Here is a 20,997-nt window from a genome sequence, read left to right on the forward strand (position 1 = left end):
ATGTGGCCCCCTAGTCAAAATATTTGCCCAGCTCTAGTCTACAGGAAGATGATTAGTTTCACACTTTTATTTAACAAGTCATACCTCAGTTTGAAACTTGTGCTACCTTTTCCCTTTTTGGAATAGACAGAAGATGCTCCTTTTCAAATGAATTACTTTTTTTTTTGGTATTTTTACTTTAGTATGTTTTTGACGTGCACTTTTGTTGAGTAAAACGTCAGCAAAGTAACTAAAAAAATAAAACACTCCATCAGTTTCAGTCCTTTATTGTAAACCGCTAAACATTTTAAATACAAAATATTTGTTAAATAACATGAAAATGTAAACGACAAGGATATTTCGTCTATAGTTGTAGCTTCGATTTAGCTCAGCTGCTCGAGTATTGCTGTGCATGGCTTATACGGAGTCCTCCTCCGCCTTCCTGTCTTTTTGTTTATTCAGAGGCAAAAGTGCTTGAGACGGCGGCGTCCGCGCGCCACCAATGATAAAACGAAAACAGAAACTTGCCTCGGGCGTTAAACGTGATCAAGTATATGCCAGGCTGAAGCAAAAAGCACCGACTTTACAGTAGCAGCTCTTCTCACATGGAAAAGAATTAAAAAAAAAAAAAAAAGCGGAAGCGTTTCCGCTTTCAAGTGCAACGTCAGCTTGCATTCTAGTGTACATTCCCATGGGGGCCGACAGAGTCTGTCACACATGGAGAAGCTTATAAAAATAGACACGAACAGAAGGAGATATTTTAGCACCTAATAGAAAATATCTGATAGAAAAGTCTCTCAAGTGACGGAGGAGTTATGAAGAACAGTTTCAGTGGATGTTAGGCTCCTTCCGGGATGCCAACTTGTTTGTAATCTTTTAGGACCTTTCTGTAGTCCGCCCTCCATAGTCACACTGTAAGAGGGAGGGGGTTGCTCCGGCAGCCCCTCCACGCTTGTGCCGCGTATGTAACCGTCTGCCGTGTCGCTTCTCAGGACGCTCCGGTTGGGAGGAGCTCGGATGCAGGAGTGGCTCAACTCCAGCTGCTGCTCCGGGGTGCGGCGCTGGAAGCCGTGCGGGCCCTTGTGCTCTTCCCCGTCTGGTAAGCAGATGATGGGGGGCAGGTCCACTGCCTCCCGCGGAATGTACGGGTAGGTGGGCTGCAAGCCACGCAGAGGCCGCTGCATGAAGGCCGCCGGGGTTTGGAGGATTGCCTGAGAACAGAGATGATGAAATGATGAGACTTTTTCATCTTTGTCAAGAATGTGACAAGAGTGACGATTACTTTTTTAGTCACATTTGTAATTTGCCCATGTGGCTGCACAGGAAAGCTTAAATAATAATATATATATATATATATATATATATATATATATATATATATATATATATATATATATATATATATATATATATATATATATATATATACACATATATATATATATATATATATATATATATATACATATATATATATATATATATATATATACAAACCCCGTTTCCATATGAGTTGGGAAATTGTGTTAGATATAAATATAAACGGAATACAATGATTTGCAAATCCTTTTCAACCCATATTCAATTGAATGAACTACAAAGACAAGATATTTGATGTTCAAACTCATAAAATGAAAGTCTGTATCGCTCTTTTCAATATCTTAAAAAAAGGCAACAATAGTACTGTATGTTTCAAAACGTTTTTTTTTTTTCTGCTTTTCGTGTTTTTTTTTTTATAGAAATGACATACACGTGTCACGGCAAGTGTTAGGTACCGTTTACAGTTAAACCAATACTGGGGGCGGTATAGCTCGGTTGGTAGAGTGGCCGTGCCAGCAACCTGAGGGTTGCAGGTTCGATTCCCGCTTCCGCCATCCTAGTCACTGCTGTTGTGTCCTTGGGCAAGACACTTTACCCCCCTGCTCCCAGTGCCACCCAGACCTGTTTAAATGTAACTTAGATATTGGGTGTCACTATGTAAAGTGCTTTGAGTCACCAGAGAAAAGCGCTATATAAATATAATTCACTTCACTTCACTACTGATACCAAATATGTGTAACCGGTGGTCTTTTCCTCTGCGTTGTGTGTTGTTTATGGAAGACGACCGACACCACGGGTTTCTCCACTGCACTTTACCGATAATACAGAATACAATTGTCATCAAAAACTTTGTGCCATCGTCCAGCCCCTACACAAATATAATAATGAACAAGAAATTAATTAAAGTTCTTAACAAGACAAAATATTTTCTGTCGTCGCATGGACGCCTACCTCGCCCGTTATCGTGGACAAAAAGGAAAGTTGGAAGGCGTGTCCAACACATATAAAAAGACAGGTGTCACAGTTATTATTGCAGTAGGAGGGACAACGAGACAATGGTTCCACATTGACAAAACATCAAACAATATTCAGGTATTTACATGTAACTTACATATGTTGTGTAATTATAACAATAATAAAACATTAGAAAATACATTATTTACAAAACGTAATTGACCCTGTTACATATGTATGTGACAAACGGTGCCGGTGCTTAAATTGCAGATTTTTGTAAAAAAAACAAAAACAAAAACACAAAAACCTTTCCCAGCAGGCACGAGACATTAAAACAACGTTGAGAACTTTTTGAGCAACTCAACCATAATATTGAAACAACATTTTTTTTATATACAAACCCCGTTTCCATATGAGTTGGGAAATTGTGTTAGATGTAAATATAAACAGAATACAATGATTTGCAAATCATTTTCAACCCATATTCAGTTGAATGCACTACAAAGACAATATATTTGATGTTCAAACTCATAAACTTTTTGCAAATAATAATTAACTCAGAATTTCATGGCTGCAACATGTGCCAAAGTAGTTGGGAAAGGGCATGTTCACCACTGCGTTACATCACCTTTTCTTTTAACAACACTCAATAAACGTTTGGGAATTGAGGAAACTAATTGTTGAAGCTTTGAAAGTGGAATTCTTTCCCATTTTTTTTTGAGAGCTTCAGTGGTTCAACATTCCGGGGTCTCCGCTGTCGTATTTTACGCTTTATAATGCGCCACACATTTTCGATGGGAGACAGGTCTGGACTGCAGGTGGGCTAGGAAAATCCCCGCCCAGCCATGCTATTGAAACACGTGGCTTGGTATTGTCTTGCTGAAATAAGCAGGGGCGTCCATGATAACGTTGCTTGGATGGCAACATATGTTGCTCCAAAACCTGTATGGACCTTCCAGCATTAATGGTGCCTTCACAAATGTGTGAGTTATCCATGCCTTGGGCACTAATGCACCCCCATACCATCACAGATGCTGGCTTTTGAACTTTGTGTCGATAACAGTCTGGATAGTTCGCTTCCCCTTTGGTCCGGATGACACGATGTCAAATATTTCCAAAAACAATTTGAAACGTGGACTCGTCAGACCACAGAACACTGTTCCACTTTGCATCAGTCCATCTTAGATGATCTCAGGCCCAGAGAAGCGAGCGGCGTTTCTGGATGTTGTTGATAAATGGCTTTCGCTTTGCATAGTAGAGCTTTAACTTGCACTTACAGATGTAGCGACCAACTGCATTTAGTGACAGTGGTTTTCTGAAGTGTTACTGAGCCCATGTGGCGATATCCTTTGGAGATTGATGTCGGTTTTTGATACAAACGGGGGTCTTGTTTGGATTTCAAGTTTGTAGCTTCAATCATTGATTTGTTGTTCATTATTCCCATTTTGATGGTGCCTCTTCCTATTTGATATCGAGTTCATTTTAGTGCGGTGCTGCTAGTTGCTTTCACGAGTAAAATTATATTTTTCCTGCATTGAACTTGCTGCACTTATGACGTTGTCTTGTTGTCGACATAAAACCACATCAAAAGTAGAGCGCCAAATTACGGCAAACTATCGCTAACGGCCTTGTAAAGGACGTAAAAGTAATTAATTAGATTACTTGCTACTAGTTAACGCCGCTAGTATATAACGCCGTCATTAGGAACTCTGCTCGGAGAAGATCAGTGTCGAAATGAGCAGCAAAAAACCTTGATGGGAACATTATTTACAATGGTAATATAATTTAGATGCTAAGTTAGTAGTCTGTTTAACTTGAACGTTAGAAAATAAAACCCAGCAACGTTCCAAAATACAAACCCTGTTTCCATATGAGTTGGGAAATTGTGTTACATGTAAATATAAACGGAATACATGGATATGCAAATCATTTTCAACCCATATTCAGTTGAATATGCTACAAAGACGACATATTTGATGTTCAAACTGATAAACTTTTTTGTTTTGCAAATAATCATTAACTTACAATTTGATGCCAGCAACACGTGACAAAGAAGATGGAAAAGGTGGAAATAAATACTGATAAAGTTCAGGAATGCTCATCAAACACTTGGAACATTTGGAACATCCCACAGGTGTGCAGGCTAACTGGGAACAGGTGGGTGCCGTAATTGGGCATAAAAAAAGCTTCCCAAAAAATGCTCAGTCTTTCACTAGAATGGATGGGGCGAGGTACACCCCTTTGTCCACAACTGCGTGAGCAAATAGTCAAACAGTTTAAGAACAACGTTTCTCAAAGTGCAATTGCAAAAAATTTTGGGATTTCAACATTTACGGTCCATAATATCATCAAAAGGTTCAGAGAATCTGGAGAAATCACTCCACGTAAGCGGCATGGCCGGAAACCAACATTGAATGACCGTGACCTTCGATCCCTCAGACGGCACTGTATCAAAAACCGACATCAATCTCTAAAGGATATCACCACATGGGCTCAGGAACACTTCAGAAAACCACTGTCACTAAATACAGTTTGTCGCTACATCTGTAAGTGCAAGTTAAAGCTCTACTATGCACAGCGAAAGACATTCATCAACAACATCCAGAAACGCCACCGGCTTCTCTGGGCCCGAGATCATCTAAGATGGACTGATGCAAAGTGGAAAAGTGTTCTGAGGTCTGACGAGTCCACATTTCAAACTGTTTTTGGAAATATTCGACATCGTGTCATCCGGACCAAAGGGGAAGCGAACCATCCAGACTGTTATCGACGTAAAGTTCAAAAGCCAGCATATGTGATGGTATGGGGGTGCATTAGTGCCCAAGGCATGGGTAACTTACGCATCTGTGAAGGCACCAATAATGCTGAAAGGTACACAGAGAGGTTTTGGAACAACATCTTTTTCATGGATGCCCCTGCTTATTTCAGTAAGACAATGCCAAGCCACACTCAGCACGTGTTACAACAGCGTGGCTTCGTACAAAAAGAGTGCGGGTACTTTCCTGGCCCGCCTGCAGTCCAGACCTGTCTCCCATCGTAAATGTGTGGCGCATTATGAAGCGTAAAATATGACAGAGGAGACCCCGGACTGTTGAACGACTGAAGCTCTACATAAAACAAGAATGGGAAAGAATTCCACTTTCAAAGCTTCAACAATTAGTTTCCTCAGTTCCCAAATATTCATTGAGTGTTGTTAAAAGGTGATGTAACACAGTGGTGAACATGCCCTTTCCCAACTACTTTGGCACGTGTTGCAGCCATGAATTTCAAAGTTAATTATTATTTTTTTTTTTTAAATAAAGTTTATGAGTTTGAACATCAAATATCTTGTCTTTTTAGTGCATTCAATTGAATATGGGTTGAAAAGGATTTGCAAATCATTGTATTCCGTTTATATTTACATCGAACACAATTTCCCAACTCACATGGAAACGAGCTTTGTAGAGAAACCAAAACCTTTACTCACTTCGCCGTTGCCATGTTGAGTCAGCACACTGTTTGACCACCCGTTGGCATCCTGACACAAATAGAACACATACAGCAGGTGTTACACCACATCTAATAAAGAAATATAAAAATAGTCATCTTACCCGTCGTGTGTCCTGCGTGTCGCCCAGCCTGCCTAAGAGGGACAAGGCGAAGAGGCGGTAGTAGATGAGGAGGCAGACCAACACGACCACCGTGACGGTCATCGCCAGCAGGATAATTATTATCTGAACCAACTCCAGTTCAGCTGCACACACACACACAAACACACACAAGCGCACAATAAAGATTTGCAGACAACAAACTGAGGATATTAGAAACCAAAGTAGCACAACGCAGTGCAGTGATGTTCAGGTCGCCATGGTAACACTGCAACATCTTTGGCTTATATTCCAACTATGACTTACATTGTGTCTACTGGAAAACAATACGCATCTCATTAATTCGGGGGGAAAAAGGGTAAACAATATGCCATTATTATTATTATTATTTTTGGTTACAGCCCTTGAAGATGTGTGATGTATGTATGGATGCATACACTGCAGTATGCATTTTTAAAGGGTTCTATATAGAGGAGTGAGTGCTTCAATTAGTCTCCCAGCTAATCAGTTCATCTCCCGTGTGCAATCTGGCTCCTTTGATGCAATTTGCTTCATTTAAAACAGGCAGTGATTTAATTATAAATAAAAAGTAGGGGCCCGGAGGCTGAGTTGTTGGGTCGAGACGAGCGGTCTGGTTTTTGGGGAGATCATTTATTAGCCAGACACGTCTAGACATCATATGCAGACACGCGGTGTTTAATCATGGAGGCCCAGTCACAAGAGCGAGCACACACAGAGAGAGAGAGAGACGGATGTGGAGGTGGAGCAGATCAGACACCATCTGTCTGCCTCATTAGCTCTAATCCCAATCTAATATTCCCAAAAAAAAAAAAATGTTTTATACAAAATGCATTGCTTTTTCTGAGGTACTTATGCTTTATATCAACTCAAAAAGCATTAAAATGCAATTATTTATTTTTTAATCTAAAGCCTTACCATTTGTACACATTAAATCTATGTACATTTTTTGTTTAAAAATTGTATTTTTCTTTTGTTTTATTAATAACACAGGCTGTTGTGAAACGAATCACTGTATAACATATCATTCACATTTGATCAATACGAGAAGTAGTAACAGCAGTAAAAGTAGTAGTATTGCTTCTGCAGCACAACTTCTTGCAATTGAAATGAGAGTATATTACAATATGTATATTTTATTATTACACCGACTGTAGTAGTATTTATGCAAAACAAGCTTTTGCAATACGAATGCAAGTATAGGAAAATATTTATTTTCTATTATTACATTGTAGTACTACTTAAGCAAAACAAGGTCCATCCATCCATCCATTTTCTACCGCTTATTCCCTTTGGGGTGGCGGGGGGCGCTGGTGCCTATCTCAGCTACAATCGGGCGGAAGGCGGTGTACACCCTGGACAAGTCGCCACCTCATCACAGGGCCAACACAAATAGACAGACAACATTCACACTCACATTCACACACTAGGGCCAATTTAGTGCAAACTCCACACAGAAAGATCCCGAGCCCGGGATTGAACCCCAGACTACTCAGGCGCACTAACCCCTCCTCCACCGTGAAGCCCCAAAACAAGGTCTTGCAATACAAATGAGAGTATAATATATTATGTATATTTTATCATCATACTGTAGAAAAATGTATGCAAAACAAGCTATTGCGATACATATCCGAGTGTAACATCATACGTAGACTGCATTAATATTATTATTAGTGGTACTAGAAATGGCAGTAGCAATAGTATTGTGTATGCAAGTGTAAGAGTATATGCAGTTTTTAATAGACGCAGTAGTGCTGCTGAAACATAATCTCTTGCAATACAGTAGTACAGTATCATACGTACTGTACATTTTATCATTACACTTAGTTGCAACTGTGCAATACAAGCTCATGCAATACAAATTAAAGTATAATATCAAATGTAAATTGTATCATTAGTATGAGTAGTAGTAGAAGTAGTAGCAGTACCAATAGTGGGGACGGCGTGGCGCAGTGGGATAGTGGCCGTGCGCAACCCGAGGGTCCCTGGTTCAAATCCCACCTAGTACCAACCTCGTCACGTCCGTTGTGTCCTGAGCAAGACACTTCACCCTTGCTCCTGATGGGTGCTGGTTGGCGCCTTGCATGGCAGCTCCCTCCACCAGTGTGTGTGAATGTGTGTGTGAATGGGTAAATGTGGAAGTAATGTCAAAGCGCTTTGAGTACCTTGAAGGTAGAAAAGCGCTATACAAGTACAATCCATTTATCATTTATTGTGTGTGCATGTGTAATATTATGTAACTATGTACAATGTCATATAAATAGTAGCAGTAGTGTTTCTGCAACATAAACCGAAGCGCATATTATGTACTATATTTTATTGGTATTATTATTATTTGTATAGTTTTTAGTAGGGGTAGTATTTGTGTTTCTGCAATACAAGCAGAAGCACATATTACATGAATTAGATTTTATTTATATTTTGTATCATTATTAAAAGTAGTCGTAGTGCTATGCCAGGGGTCGGGAACCTTTTTGGCTGAGAGAGCCTTGAAAGCCAAATATTTTAAAATGTACTTCAGTGAGAGCCATATATTTTTTTTAACAACAAAATGCGTGCATTTTTAAGTAAGACCAACATTTTTAGAGTATAATGAGTCTCTTATTCTTTTTAATAGCATTGTTATTCTGAAGCTAACCTATAATAAAGAAGATGCTTCTTACCATTGATACATTTTCTTGAACAGGTGCGGTAGAAACCGGATGGATGGATTAAAATGCATGAAGTGAAGTGAAGTAAATTGTATTTATATAGCGCTTTTCTTACAGCGCTTTTACATAGTGAAACCCAATATCTGAGAATGTTTTATATTTTGAACGTTATTTTTAACACTGTGATTAGTAATTATTCATTACTTATCCTGTTATCTGAGAGCCAGATGCAGTCATTAAAAGAGCCACATCTGGTTCTAGAGCCATAGGTTCCCTACCCCTGTGCTATGCCATACCAGCTCTTGTAATACAAATAACTGTATACAAGGATTTGTATATTTTATTATTACAGCATACTTATACAATAGAATACATGCCATACAAACCCACGTATAATATCATGCAAAAATTGTATTGTTATTATGAATATCACTGGTAGTAATAGTAATGATAATAACAGTAACACAAATATTGTGAATGCAAGTGTAATATTTTATGTACGTTTTAATATAAGTAGTAAGAGTAATGCAACATAATTGATTGCAATACAAAAGAGAGTATAATATCATGTATATATATATTCTACTACTGCAGAACTATTTCTGCAATACAAACTCTTGCAATACAAATCCGGGTATATCATACAGAAATTGTATTGTTTTAATTAATAATAGAAGTGATAGCAACAACAATGGTATTGTGTATGCAAGTAAATGTATTAAAAACATGCATACATAATAAAAGTAGAAGTAGTACTAGTGTTTCTGCAACATAAGCGCTTGCATAAAAAAATTGAGTTTAATGTCCTATGTCCATCCATCCAACCATCCATCCATCTTCTTTCGCTTATCCGAAGTCGGGTCGCGGGGGCAGCAGCCTAAGCAGGGAAGCCCAGACTTCCCTCTCCCCAGCCACTTCGTCTAGCTCTTCCCGGGGAATCCCGAGGCGTTCCCAGGCCAGCCGGGAGACATAGTCTTCCCAACGTGTCCTGGGTCTTCCCCGTGGCCTTCTACCGGTTGGACGTGCCCTTCCGGCTCAGCTCCTTCTTCGCCACAACGGATCGGTACAATGTCCGCATTACTGAAGACGCCGCACTGATCCGCCTGTCGATCTCACGATCCACTCTTCCCCCACTCGTGAACAAGACTCCTAGGTACTTGAACTCCTCCACTTGGGGCAGGGTCTCCTCCCCAACCCGGAGATGGCACTCCACCCTTTTCCGGGAGAGAACCATGGACTCGGATTTGGAGGTGCTGATTCTCATTCCGGCCGCTTCACACTCGGCTGCGAACCGATCCAGTGAGAGCTGAAGATCCCGGCCAGATGAAGCCAACAGGACCACATCATCTGCAAAAAGCAGAGACCTAATCCCGCGGCCACCAAACCGGAACCCCTCAATGCCTTGACTGCGCCTAGAAATTCTGTCCATAAAAGTTATGAACAGAATCGGTGACAAAGGGCAGCCTTGGCGGAGGCCAACCCTCACTGGAAACGTGTTCGACTTACTGCCAGCAATGCGGACCAAGCTCTGACACTGATCGTACAGGGAGCGGACCGCTACAATAAGACAGTCCGATACCCCATACTCTCTGAGCACTCCCCACAGGACTTCCCGAGGGACACGGTCGAATGCCTTCTCCAAGTCCACAAAGCACATGTAGACTGGTTGGGCAAACTCCCATGCACCCTCAAGAACCCTGCCGAGAGTATAGAGCTGGTCCACAGTTCCACGACCAGGACGAAAACCACACTGTTCCTCCTGGATCCGAGGTTCGACTATCCGGCGTAGCCTCCTCTCCAGTACACCTGAATAAACCTTACCGGGAAGGCTGAGGAGTGTGATCCCACGATAGTTGGAACACACCCTCCGGTCCCCCTTCTTAAAGAGAGGGACTACCACCCCGGTCTGCCAATCCAGAGGTACCGCCCCCGATGTCCTATGTATACTTTATTATTGTGATAGTAGTATTTATGCAATAGAAGCTCTTGCAATATAATTATTATTATTAATATCGTTAGTAGTACAGTTGTAATAGTGATGATAGCGTTTATGTAATAGAAACTCTTGCAATACAAATCGGAGTATATGTATATTTTATTTCTGATTTGTATTATTGCTAGTAATGGTACTGTAGTAGTAGTGTTTTTGCAATATAAGCGTTTGCAATCCAAATCAATGTATAATAACATATGTATAGTATCTTGCTATTATTATTAGTAGTAGTCGTAACAGTAGTGGTAGTAGCTCTTTCAAATACAAATTATATGTATATGTTATTGCCGTTATTCTATTTCTATTAATATTATTGGTGTTTCTGCAATATAAACTCTTATGATAAAAATATGATCATAATATTATATGTATTTTTAATCAATATAGTAATATTTATGCAAAGTAACCTCTTGCACTACAAATCAGAGTATAATATCTTATGTATATTGTATTACTATAGTACAGTAATAGTGTTTCTGCAATATAAGTTCTTACAATACAAATCAGATGTATATTTCATTGCTATTATTAGTAATGTTTCTACAAATCAGACCAAGTCAGAATTGGAAATTAAAACTTATTTTCTGTGTTTATAGTCCAAAACAATACATGTTTGAATATTTATAGCACTGTGACTGTTATTCCTTGATTTAATGAAATCGTAGCCCGCTTGATTATTAATAAATACAACATTTATGACTACTCCTAAACTTGAAAAGATAGAGAGGCAATGCAGAGACGAGCAAGAGTCTGCGTTGAATATATAGTATATGCAGCGTGTGAACAAAGAGAAATACGGGAGCGAGGGTGAGACAAAGACTCAGACGCAGACCCTGACTGACAGACCTTCACCTTTCACCCTTGACCCCCGAGGAGGAGCAAACCCAGACAGCAGCCGGCTTTAATGAGGAGTCTGGTGCATCGCAAATCAATCCGATGTTTTTGTTTGCCTCCTTCTTCCCTGTATGTGCAGCCATTCTAACACATTTTACCACACCATTTACGTTTTCACCATCATGGTTCTGATGATCAAATTGACGGATTACGATACGCATATGATTTGCACGAGAAACTCCCCCCAAAAAAGAGCGATACTTGATCTTTTTCCGACATAGAAAAATGGAGGAAAATAAAAGGATCTTTGCAGCCCAGCTGTCTCATGCGCACATTTTGGCCAAGAGATGCAGGGTAAAATACTGCAGTAATACTGCACGCCTGTGAAAATATCAGCTGCTGGTTCCTGCCGCATCCTGCATGCACGAGGTCATTCCGCATTGGTTTTACTCGGTGCATGACCCCTGACCACTCTAAGCGGGTTTCCCCAATTTGCATGTGATCCTGAAGTTGACACTACCCCCCCCCCCCCCCCCCCCCGCCCCCCTCACAAAAATAAGTAAGTAATCAGGAAAACAACTATTATACGTACACAGATATGACCGGACACTTTATCAGACACGCCTAAGACAATAATGATGGACAATCGGAGTTGTGCGGCGCAAACTACAAACCCAGTTCAACACTGCTATTAGTTTTGCTATTGCGGTGGTACTTTAATGCAGTGGTTCTCAAATGGGGGTACGCGTACCCCTGGGGGTACTTGAAGGTATGACAAGGGGTACGTGAGATTTTTTTTTTAAATATTCTAAAAATAGCAACAATTCAAAAATCCTTTATAAATAAATGTATTGAATAATTATTCAACAAAATAAGAGTGTAAGTTCATAAACTGTAAAAAGACATGCAACAATGCAATATTCAGTGTTGACAGCTAGATTTTTGTGGACATTTTGCATAAACATTGATGTTAAAGATTTGTTTTTTTGTGAAGAAATGTTTCGAATGAATTCAGATGGATCTCTATTACAATCCCCAAAGAGGTCACTTTAAGTTGCTGATTACTTCTATGTGTAGAAATATTTGTTTATAATGGAATCACTTTTTTATTTTTCCAAAAGTTTTTAGTTATTTTTATATCTTTTTTTTCCAAATAGTTCAAGACAGACCACTACAAATGAGCAATATTTTGCACTGTTATACAATTTAATAAATCAGAAACTGATGACATAGTGCTGTATTTTACTTCTTTATCTTTTTTTTTTCAACCAAAAATGCTTTGCTCTGATTAGGGGGTACTTGAATTAAAAAAAAATGTTCACAGGGGGGTACATCACTAAAAAAAGGTTGAGAACCACTGCCTTAGTGTACCTTTTTTGGTGCACTTTTATGCACCATGCAGAGACCAGACGTGTAAGGGGGAGGGGGTGATTGGGGGGGTGGACGTCTTATCATCCAGGACCAAATTACTGCACAATACCTGCTGCAATATGCACCAAGGCCCGGGTTTAATACCGCTAATATTCATACATGCTTATGATTTAGTTTTATTTTTTGCGCTTAAAAATGTCCTTTTGGGTGGCATGCATGAAGGTATGATTTAGTATGCGACTTACATATATCCATGCCCTGTGGCTGGGGTCCGGTGCAGAAGCAATAACCATTGGATGACGTGGACCCGGAGCTCCGCAATTGGACCGCTGTGTTTCGCATGAGACGACCGGGACGCCGGTGCAGGGAGCCGCCGCCGCCGCCGGCAGCAGCCCGAGGACGGACGGGAGGAGGTGGAGGAGGTGCGGCCACCCGGAGCCTCCACATGCAGCCTATACCTCCATCACCGCCCCGGGGAAGCTGCGTGTGGTGCATGGGCCTGGATACCTCATTTTACTTCTGAAATAAAAACATCCATGGAGGGGAAAAAAAACACCACAACAACTCTCCGGTGCTTCGCATCCGAGTGTTGTGTGTCTGGAGCCAGGCTTTCTGATTTACAGCCCGCCTACCCCCCAACTCCGTGGGGGAGGACCGCTTGGTGCGGAGGGGGGGGGACAATGGAGGAGGGGAGGGCCAGACACGTCCTCCAGACAGCCTCAGCAAAAAAAAAAAAAAAATAAATAAAAAAATATATATATATATATATATATTTCTCGCCTGACCTGCAGACAAGAAATATAATAAAATTATGCATTGCATACGAATATGGTCACTACATTAGGTACACCTCCTGACAGTATAGTTCAAATAGCAGCACTTACCAGTGAGCTGCCTCTATTTTTTTTATTTTTTTTATTTACTAGCAAGCTGGTCTCACTTTTCTCGACATTTTTAATACTCCATCCATCCATCCATCATCTTCCGCTTATCCGAGGTCGGGTCGCGGGGGCAACAGCCTAAGCAGGGAAACCCAGACTTCCCTCTCCCCAGCCACTTCGTCTAGCTCTTCCCGGGGGATCCCGAGGCGTTCCCAGGCCAGCCGGGAGACATAGTCTTCCCAACGTGTCCTGGGTCTTCCCCGTGGCCTCCTACCGGTTGGACGTGCCCTAAACACCTCCCTAGGGAGGCGTTCGGGTGGCATCCTGACCAGATGCCCGAACCACCTCATCTGGCTCCTCTCGATGTGAAGGAGCAGCGGCTTTACTTTGAGTTCCTCCCGGATGGCAGAGCTTCTCACCCTATCTCTAAGGGAGAGACCCGCCACCCGGCGGAGGAAACTCATTTCGGCCGCTTGTACCCGTGATCTTATCCTTTCGGTCATGACCCAAAGCTCATGACCATAGGTGAGGATGGGAACGTAGATCGACCGGTAAATTGAGAGCTTTGCCTTCCGGCTCAGCTCCTTCTTCACCACAACGGACCGGTACAACGTCCGCATTACTTAAGATGCCACACCGATCCGCCTGTTGATCTCACGATCCACTCTTCCCTCACTCGTGAACAAGACTCCTAGGTACTTGAACTCCTCCACTTGGGGCAGGGTCTCCTCCCCAACCCGGAGATGGCACTCCACCCTTTTCCGGGCGAGAACCATGGACTCGGACTTGGAGGTGCTGATTCTCATTCCGGTCGCTTCACACTCGGCTGCAAACCGATCCAGCGAGAGCTGAAGATCCCGGTCAGATGAAGCCATCAGGACCACATCATCTGCAAAAAGCAGAGACCTAATCCTGCGGTTACCAAACCGGAACCCCTCAACGCCTTGACTGCGCCTAGAAATTCTGTCCATAAAAGTTATGAACAGAATCGGTGACAAAGGACAGCCTTGGCGGAGTCCAACCCTCACTGGAAATGTGTTCGACTTACTGCCAGCAATGCGGACCAAGCTCTGGCACTGATCGTACAGGGAACGGACCGCCACAATAAGACAGTCCGATACCCCATACTCTCTGAGCACTCCCCACAGGACTTCCCGAGGGACACGGTCGAATGCCTTCTCCAAGTCCACAAAGCACAAGTAGACTGGTTGGGCAAACTCCCATGCACCCTCAAGAACCCTGCCGAGAGTATAGAGCTGGTCCACAGTTCCACGACCAGGACGAAAACCACACTGTTCCTCCTGAATCCGAGGTTCGACTATCCGACGTAGCCTCCTCTCCAGTACACCTGAATAAACCTTACCTAAGAGAGACAAAACTCAAATAGAATTTCAAAATCCAAGAAAATATTTTAAAGACTTAGTCTTCACTTATTTAAATAAATTCTTTTTTTTTTTTATTACTTTGCTTCTTATAGCTTTCAGAAAGACAATTTTAGAGAAAAATACAACTTCAAAAATGATTTTAGGATTTTCAAACACCTTTTAAATTCCTTCCTCTTCTTTCCTGACAATTTAAATCAATGTTCAAGTATTTTTTTTTTATTGTAAACAATAGTAAGTACATTTTAATTTGATTCTTAATTTTAGCTTCTTCAAACTTATTATGATTAAGTGAAGTGAAGTGAATTATATTTATATAGCGCTTTTTCTCTAGTGACTCAAAGCGCTTTACACAGTGAAACCCAATATCTAAGTTACATTCAAACCAGTGTGGGTGGCATTGGGAGCCGGTGGGTAAAGTGTCTTGCCCAAGGACACAATGGCAGTGACTAGGTTGGCAGAAGCGGGAATTGAACCTGCAACCCTCAAGTTGCTGGCACGGCCACTCTACCAACCAAGCTAAAATTCAAAAAAATTATTCTGGCAAATCTAGAAAATCTGTAAAATCAAATTAAAATCTTATTTCAAAGTCTTTTGAATTTCTTTTAAAATTTTTGTTCTGGAAAATCTAAAAGAAATAATGATTTGTCCTTGTTAGAAATATAGCTTGGTCCAATTTGTTATATATTATAACAAAGTGCAAATTGGATTTTAACCTATTTAAAACATGTCATCAAAATTCTAAAATTAATCTTAATCAGGAAAAATTACAAATGACGTTCCATAAATTATTTTATTTTTTTCAAAAAGATTCGAATTAGCTAGTTTTTCTCTTTATTTTTTTCGGTTGAATTTTGAATGTTAAAGATTCGAAATTAAAGATAAACTATGTCTCAAAATTTAATTCTGATTTTTTTCGTGTTTTCTCCTCTTTTAAACCGTTCAATTAAGTGTTTTTTTCATCATTTATTCTCTACAAAAAACCTTCCGTAAAAGGAAAAAAAATGTACGACGGAATAACAAACAGAAATACCCATTTTATTTTAAAAATATATAGATTTATTTATTAAAGGTAAATTGAGCAAATTGGCTATTTCTGGCAATTTATTTAAGTGTTTATCAAACTGGTAGCCCTTCGCATTAATCAGTACCCAAGAAGTAGCTCTTGGTTTTAAAAAGGTTGGTGACCCCTGGCATATAGTATGTGCCTGCCTTGAATTACTGCCGGGTCAAACTCGCTTCCAAAATAATTAGCGCATACTTAGTATTACCGCCTGGTCAAACTCGTGACGTCATGAGTGACACTTCCCCTGTCATCATTTTCAAAATGGAGGAGGCTGATTTAAAAACTGGTCATTTGAAATCGCATAAAGGTAAGAAGAATAAGAGCTATTCAGTGGGATTTAAGGTCCAAGCTTACATCACACTCAATTTTTTACTGGATACCTTTGGTAAGTGCCAGAGTGAGAAGAGGTTTTAAAATAATTAGCGCATGCTTACTTTTACCGCATGCCTTTGGTAAGCACAGGAGTGAGAAGAGGTTTTAAATTGATTAGCGCCCCGGCGGCAATTTAAGGAAATACGGTATTTGCGAATATTTGAACTAACTAGGATTTTTTTACAATTTATTTTCATTAATATTATTATTTTTTAATTCATTATTATTAGAAATTATTATTTTGCACATCTCGTGTAGCTAAATCATGGCTTTGCACCGAATTCAAATTAATATCTGAGAAATGTACGGAATAAATGGAAAATGATACAATATAGACCTGTTGTGTTGGCTCTTGTAACATGTGTATTCCTTTAAATGCAGCACATTCTGGAAATTTGCTTAGTTTGTCTTACATATAGTTTATACGCAAAATAATATATATATAAAAAAAAACAAAAAAAAACGCCAAACAGGAAGAAGGTGTGCAGAAGAAGTTGGCAGCCATCTTCCTGAGGTCAACTCTTCGGCGCAGGGTAATATATATATATATATTTTTACAATAATCCACCAAAATAGTCAAGTTTTCCTTTTATTTGATTAGAAAGGGACGCGACAACACAGACATATATTATGTTTAAAAGATTTCGGGGCGATTTGTTTAGCATGTTGGTTACTTCCGGTTTCGCATTTCTTGTTAGCTTGTTAGCCTCAGGATGTAAACACTGTTAGCGACGAAAAGTTAGAGTTCGATTATATTTTCAACTCATTCGCTTTTGTTTTTGCGACGCCTGACGCTGGTTAAGACCGAGATGGCGTTAATGTCTCGTGTAGCATTCAACGACGACTTTATGACGTTAGTGGGAGGTGGGCGGATAGAGCCAAATACTGTATAGTATCGATACCACCCGCACTATCAATATCTGATACTAGCGATGATATTGTGATGAGGTCGATGTATGTCGGTTTATTTTTTGTACACAATCTGGTTTGTTATTTCTACAAACTCCCTGGACACTGGAGGGCTTTGTGGCAACCAACCCCAAAATAACTCCAAATAAGAGCCAATACTATTTTTTTCCTTGTTTTTTTTTTTTTAAATACAAGTTAGACCAGGGGTGTCAAACGTACGGCCCGGGGGCCGAATCAGGCCCGCAAACAGGTTTTATCCGGCCCGCGGTATGTGTTTTATACGTATAAAAATTAACCTGAACTTTTTGAATGAAATAAACTGCTGTTCTAAATGTGTCCACATGATGTTAGTACATCAGTTGAGGAAAAGGATCAAACTACATAAATAACATACTTTCATTTATCTCGATAGATTGAAAATGAACACCAAAGAGTTGACTGATGCACATGATCACATAATTTATTCAGAAAATATAACGACAAATAAAGATAGAATACTATTAACCGCAACATGTAAGTGTAAAAACATACAAATCCAACAACATTACAATTTGTACATTTTCAGAATGTGCTTGTTCTATTTTTAAACAAAGAAAGCAATCTGAAGTTGTCTTTATTTTTAAGTTATCGTGCTTTGATTTTACCAGTCTGGCCCACTTGAGAGTAGATTTTTCTCCATGTGGCCCCCTATCTAAAATGAGTTTGACACCCCTGAGTTAGACTTTAAGCAATCGTATGTAATTACAGGACCGTATTGTTTTCGTCTCTGATTATAATCATGATCAACAAAAGAAAAAAGGCACAATCATTCAATCAAGAAAATGTTCTCTTAAAAAGTCAATCAATCAATCAATCAATGTTTATTTATATAGCCGTACATCACAAGTGTCTCAAAGGGCTGCACAAACCACAACACAAACCACAACGACATCCTCGGAAGAGCCCACATAAGGGCAAGGAAAACTCACCCCAGTGGGACGTCGGTGACAGTGACAATGATGACTATGAGAAACCTTGGAGAGGACCGCATATGTGGGCAACCCCCCCTCCCTAGGGCAGTGTTTTTCAACCACTGTGCCGCGGCACACCAGTGTGCCATGAGATACAGTTTGGTGTGCCGTGGGAGATTATGTAATTTCACCTATTTGGGGTAAAAAATCTTGTTTGCAAACCCGTATTTATAGTCTGCAAATGATGTGTTGTTGTTGTTGAGTGGTTGGTCGTTGCTGTCTCAAGCTCGGCAGAGTAACCGTGCAATACTCTTTCATATCAGTAGGTGGCAGCAGGTAGCTAATTGCTTTGTAGATGTCAGAAACAGTGGGAGACAGCGTGCAGGTAAAAAGGTATTTAATGCTTATACCAAAAATAAACAAAAGGTAAGTGCCCCTATGAAAAGGCATTGGAGTTTAAGGTAGGCTATGCAGAACGAAACTAAAATTGAACTGGCTACTAAGTAAACAAAAATAGAATGCTGGACGACAGCAAAGACTTACTGTGGAGCAAAGATTGCATGCACAATGTACATCCGAACATGACATGACAATCAACACTATCCCCACGAAAAAGGATTAAAAAAGAAGTAAATGCGGGAAATGTTGCTTAAGTGAAGACATGAAACTGCTACAGGGAAATACCAAAAAAAGAGCGCAAGACAAGAAGTAAAACAGTACACACAGGAAAACAGCAAAAAAGTCCAAATAAGTCAGGGTGTGATGTGACAGGTGGTGACAGTACACCTACTTTGAGACAAGAGCTATATTGATGCATGCTTGGTTATGCTTTAAAGTCATATCCATCAATTGTGACAACAACTTTTTACCGTCAACCAAGTTTTGTTTTTTAATGATTTCTGCTGGTGGTGTGCCTCCGCATTTTTTCATCGCAAAAAAGGTGCCTCAACTCAAAAAAGGTTAAAAAACACTGCCCTAGGGGACCGAAAGCAATGGATGTCGAGCGGGTCTAACATGATACTGTGAAAGTTCAATCCATAGTGGATCCAACACAACCGTGAGAGTCCAGTCCAACGTAGATCCAACACAGTAGCGAGAGTCCCGTCCAAAGCGGAGGAGGATCAGCAGCGCAGAGATGTCCCCAGTCGATACACAGGCGAGCGGTCTATCCTGGGTCTCGACTCTGGACAAGCGGTCCATCCTTGGTCCCGACTCTGGACAGCCAGTACTTCATCCATGGCCACCAGACCGGACCCCCTCCACAAGGGAGAGTGGGATAGAGGAGAAAAAGAAAAGAAACGGCAGATCAACTGGTCTAAAAAGGGGGTCAATTTAAAGGCTAGAGTATACAAATAAGTTTTAAGATGAGACTTAAATGCTTTTACTGAGGTAGCATCTCGAACTGTTACCGGGAGGGCATTCCAGAGTACTGGAGCCCGAACGGAAAACGCTCTATAGGCCGCAGACCTTTTTTGGGCTCTGGGAATCACTAATAAGCCGGAGTCCTTTGAACGCAGATTTTTTGCCGGGACATATGGTACAATACAATCGGCAAGATAGGCTGGATCGCTATTGGTTATATATTAGGGATGCAATGTTAACAAAATGTCACGGTATTAAGGCCACTGTGCATATTGCAGCAATGTAAAAAAGATGACTTGGAAAAATGTCTTAGTTCAGAAAATGTAGTGCTACTTCCGTCAGGATAAAGACACTTGCACGGTTAATTACTTGGCATTTGCCAAGATTTAAAGTTGTATTTATTTATTATTTTATTTATTTTTTTCTATTTTATTTCTAATTTCCCTTGCTGTAAGAGCTATTTATTTATTTTAAGTCAATGACTGATCTTAATTGTGTAATGAATAATAATATTTTTGTGTTCCTTATTAAAAATATCCATTTTCTACCGCTTATTCCCTTTCGGGGTGGCGGGGGGCGCTGGCGCCTATCTCAGCTACAATCGGGCGGAAGGCAGGGTACACCCTGGACAAGTCGCCACCTCATCGCAACATTCACACTCACATTCACACATAGTATTCAAAAAATATATATTATATAAATTTAGCTTCCTCCCACTTCCAAAGACATGCACCTGGGGATAGGTTGATTGACAACACTAAAATGGCCCTAGTGTGTTAATGTGAGTGTGAATGTTGTCTGTCTATCTGTGTTGGCCCTGCGATGAGTTGGCGACTTGTCCAGGGTGTACACCGCCTTCCGCCCGAATGCAGCTGAGATAGGCTCCAACACCCTCCGCGACCCCAAAAGGGACAAGCGGTAGAAAATGGATGGATGGAGAAAATAACCATTCAAGATATTTTGGTTTTCTCGTCGTAGAAAATCTTTTTTAAGGTTTCTGCAACATCTTGAGGATGCTAAATGTAGGAATTGCAGGTTGAATGCTTGTTTTTGGATTTTAATACTTATTTATACCTTAAAATTCCTGCTACTCTCTAAATATACAAATCCTAATTTAGGATTTCTTATCAAGTAAAATTATCAATCTAAGCAGCTACTTAATTTCAGTATTTTTTTTAAATAATTTTTTTCCTGAAATGTAGTCTTTTTATCTTATATTATATTATATAGCTCTTTTTTGCAATGTGTAAATAAACACTAACATAAAGCATAAATGTTATAATTCAATTTATACTACCAAGCTGATTTTAAAGTGCAAAGAACAGTGAAGGAACAGTGTTTTGAGTATCAAGCAAACATAAAAAACTT

At 40.2% G+C, this 20,997-nt stretch overlaps 2 protein-coding genes across 3 annotated transcripts in view; one reads left to right on the forward strand and one right to left on the reverse strand.

The window, feature by feature from the left end:
- Nucleotides 1–250: 250 nt before the first annotated feature.
- LOC133551090 (protein TMEPAI-like) lies at nt 251–13,368 on the reverse strand. The gene is made up of 4 exons (XM_061897419.1): nt 12,953–13,368; nt 5,844–5,986; nt 5,720–5,770; nt 251–1,190 (listed from the first exon to the last, which is right to left on the reverse strand). The coding sequence occupies exons 1-4, from the start codon at nt 13,200–13,202 to the stop codon at nt 777–779; spliced, it is 858 nt and encodes a 285-aa protein (XP_061753403.1). The 5' UTR covers nt 13,203–13,368; the 3' UTR covers nt 251–776.
- The window catches only part of thap7 (THAP domain containing 7), a 43,078-nt gene continuing 22,744 nt past the window's right edge, over nt 664–20,997 (forward strand). Inside the window, exon 1 of one of the 2 annotated variants that reach the window (XM_061897418.1) lies at nt 664–1,078. The gene's annotated coding sequence lies outside the window, so the exon portion shown is untranslated. Of the gene's footprint in view, nt 1,079–16,861; nt 16,942–20,997 lie in introns of those variants that run through there. The other variant, XM_061897417.1, reaches the window with a different exon arrangement.

Source organism: Nerophis ophidion, linkage group LG04, assembly GCF_033978795.1.
Source record: "Nerophis ophidion isolate RoL-2023_Sa linkage group LG04, RoL_Noph_v1.0, whole genome shotgun sequence".
NCBI classification, from domain to species: Eukaryota; Metazoa; Chordata; class Actinopteri; order Syngnathiformes; family Syngnathidae; genus Nerophis; species Nerophis ophidion.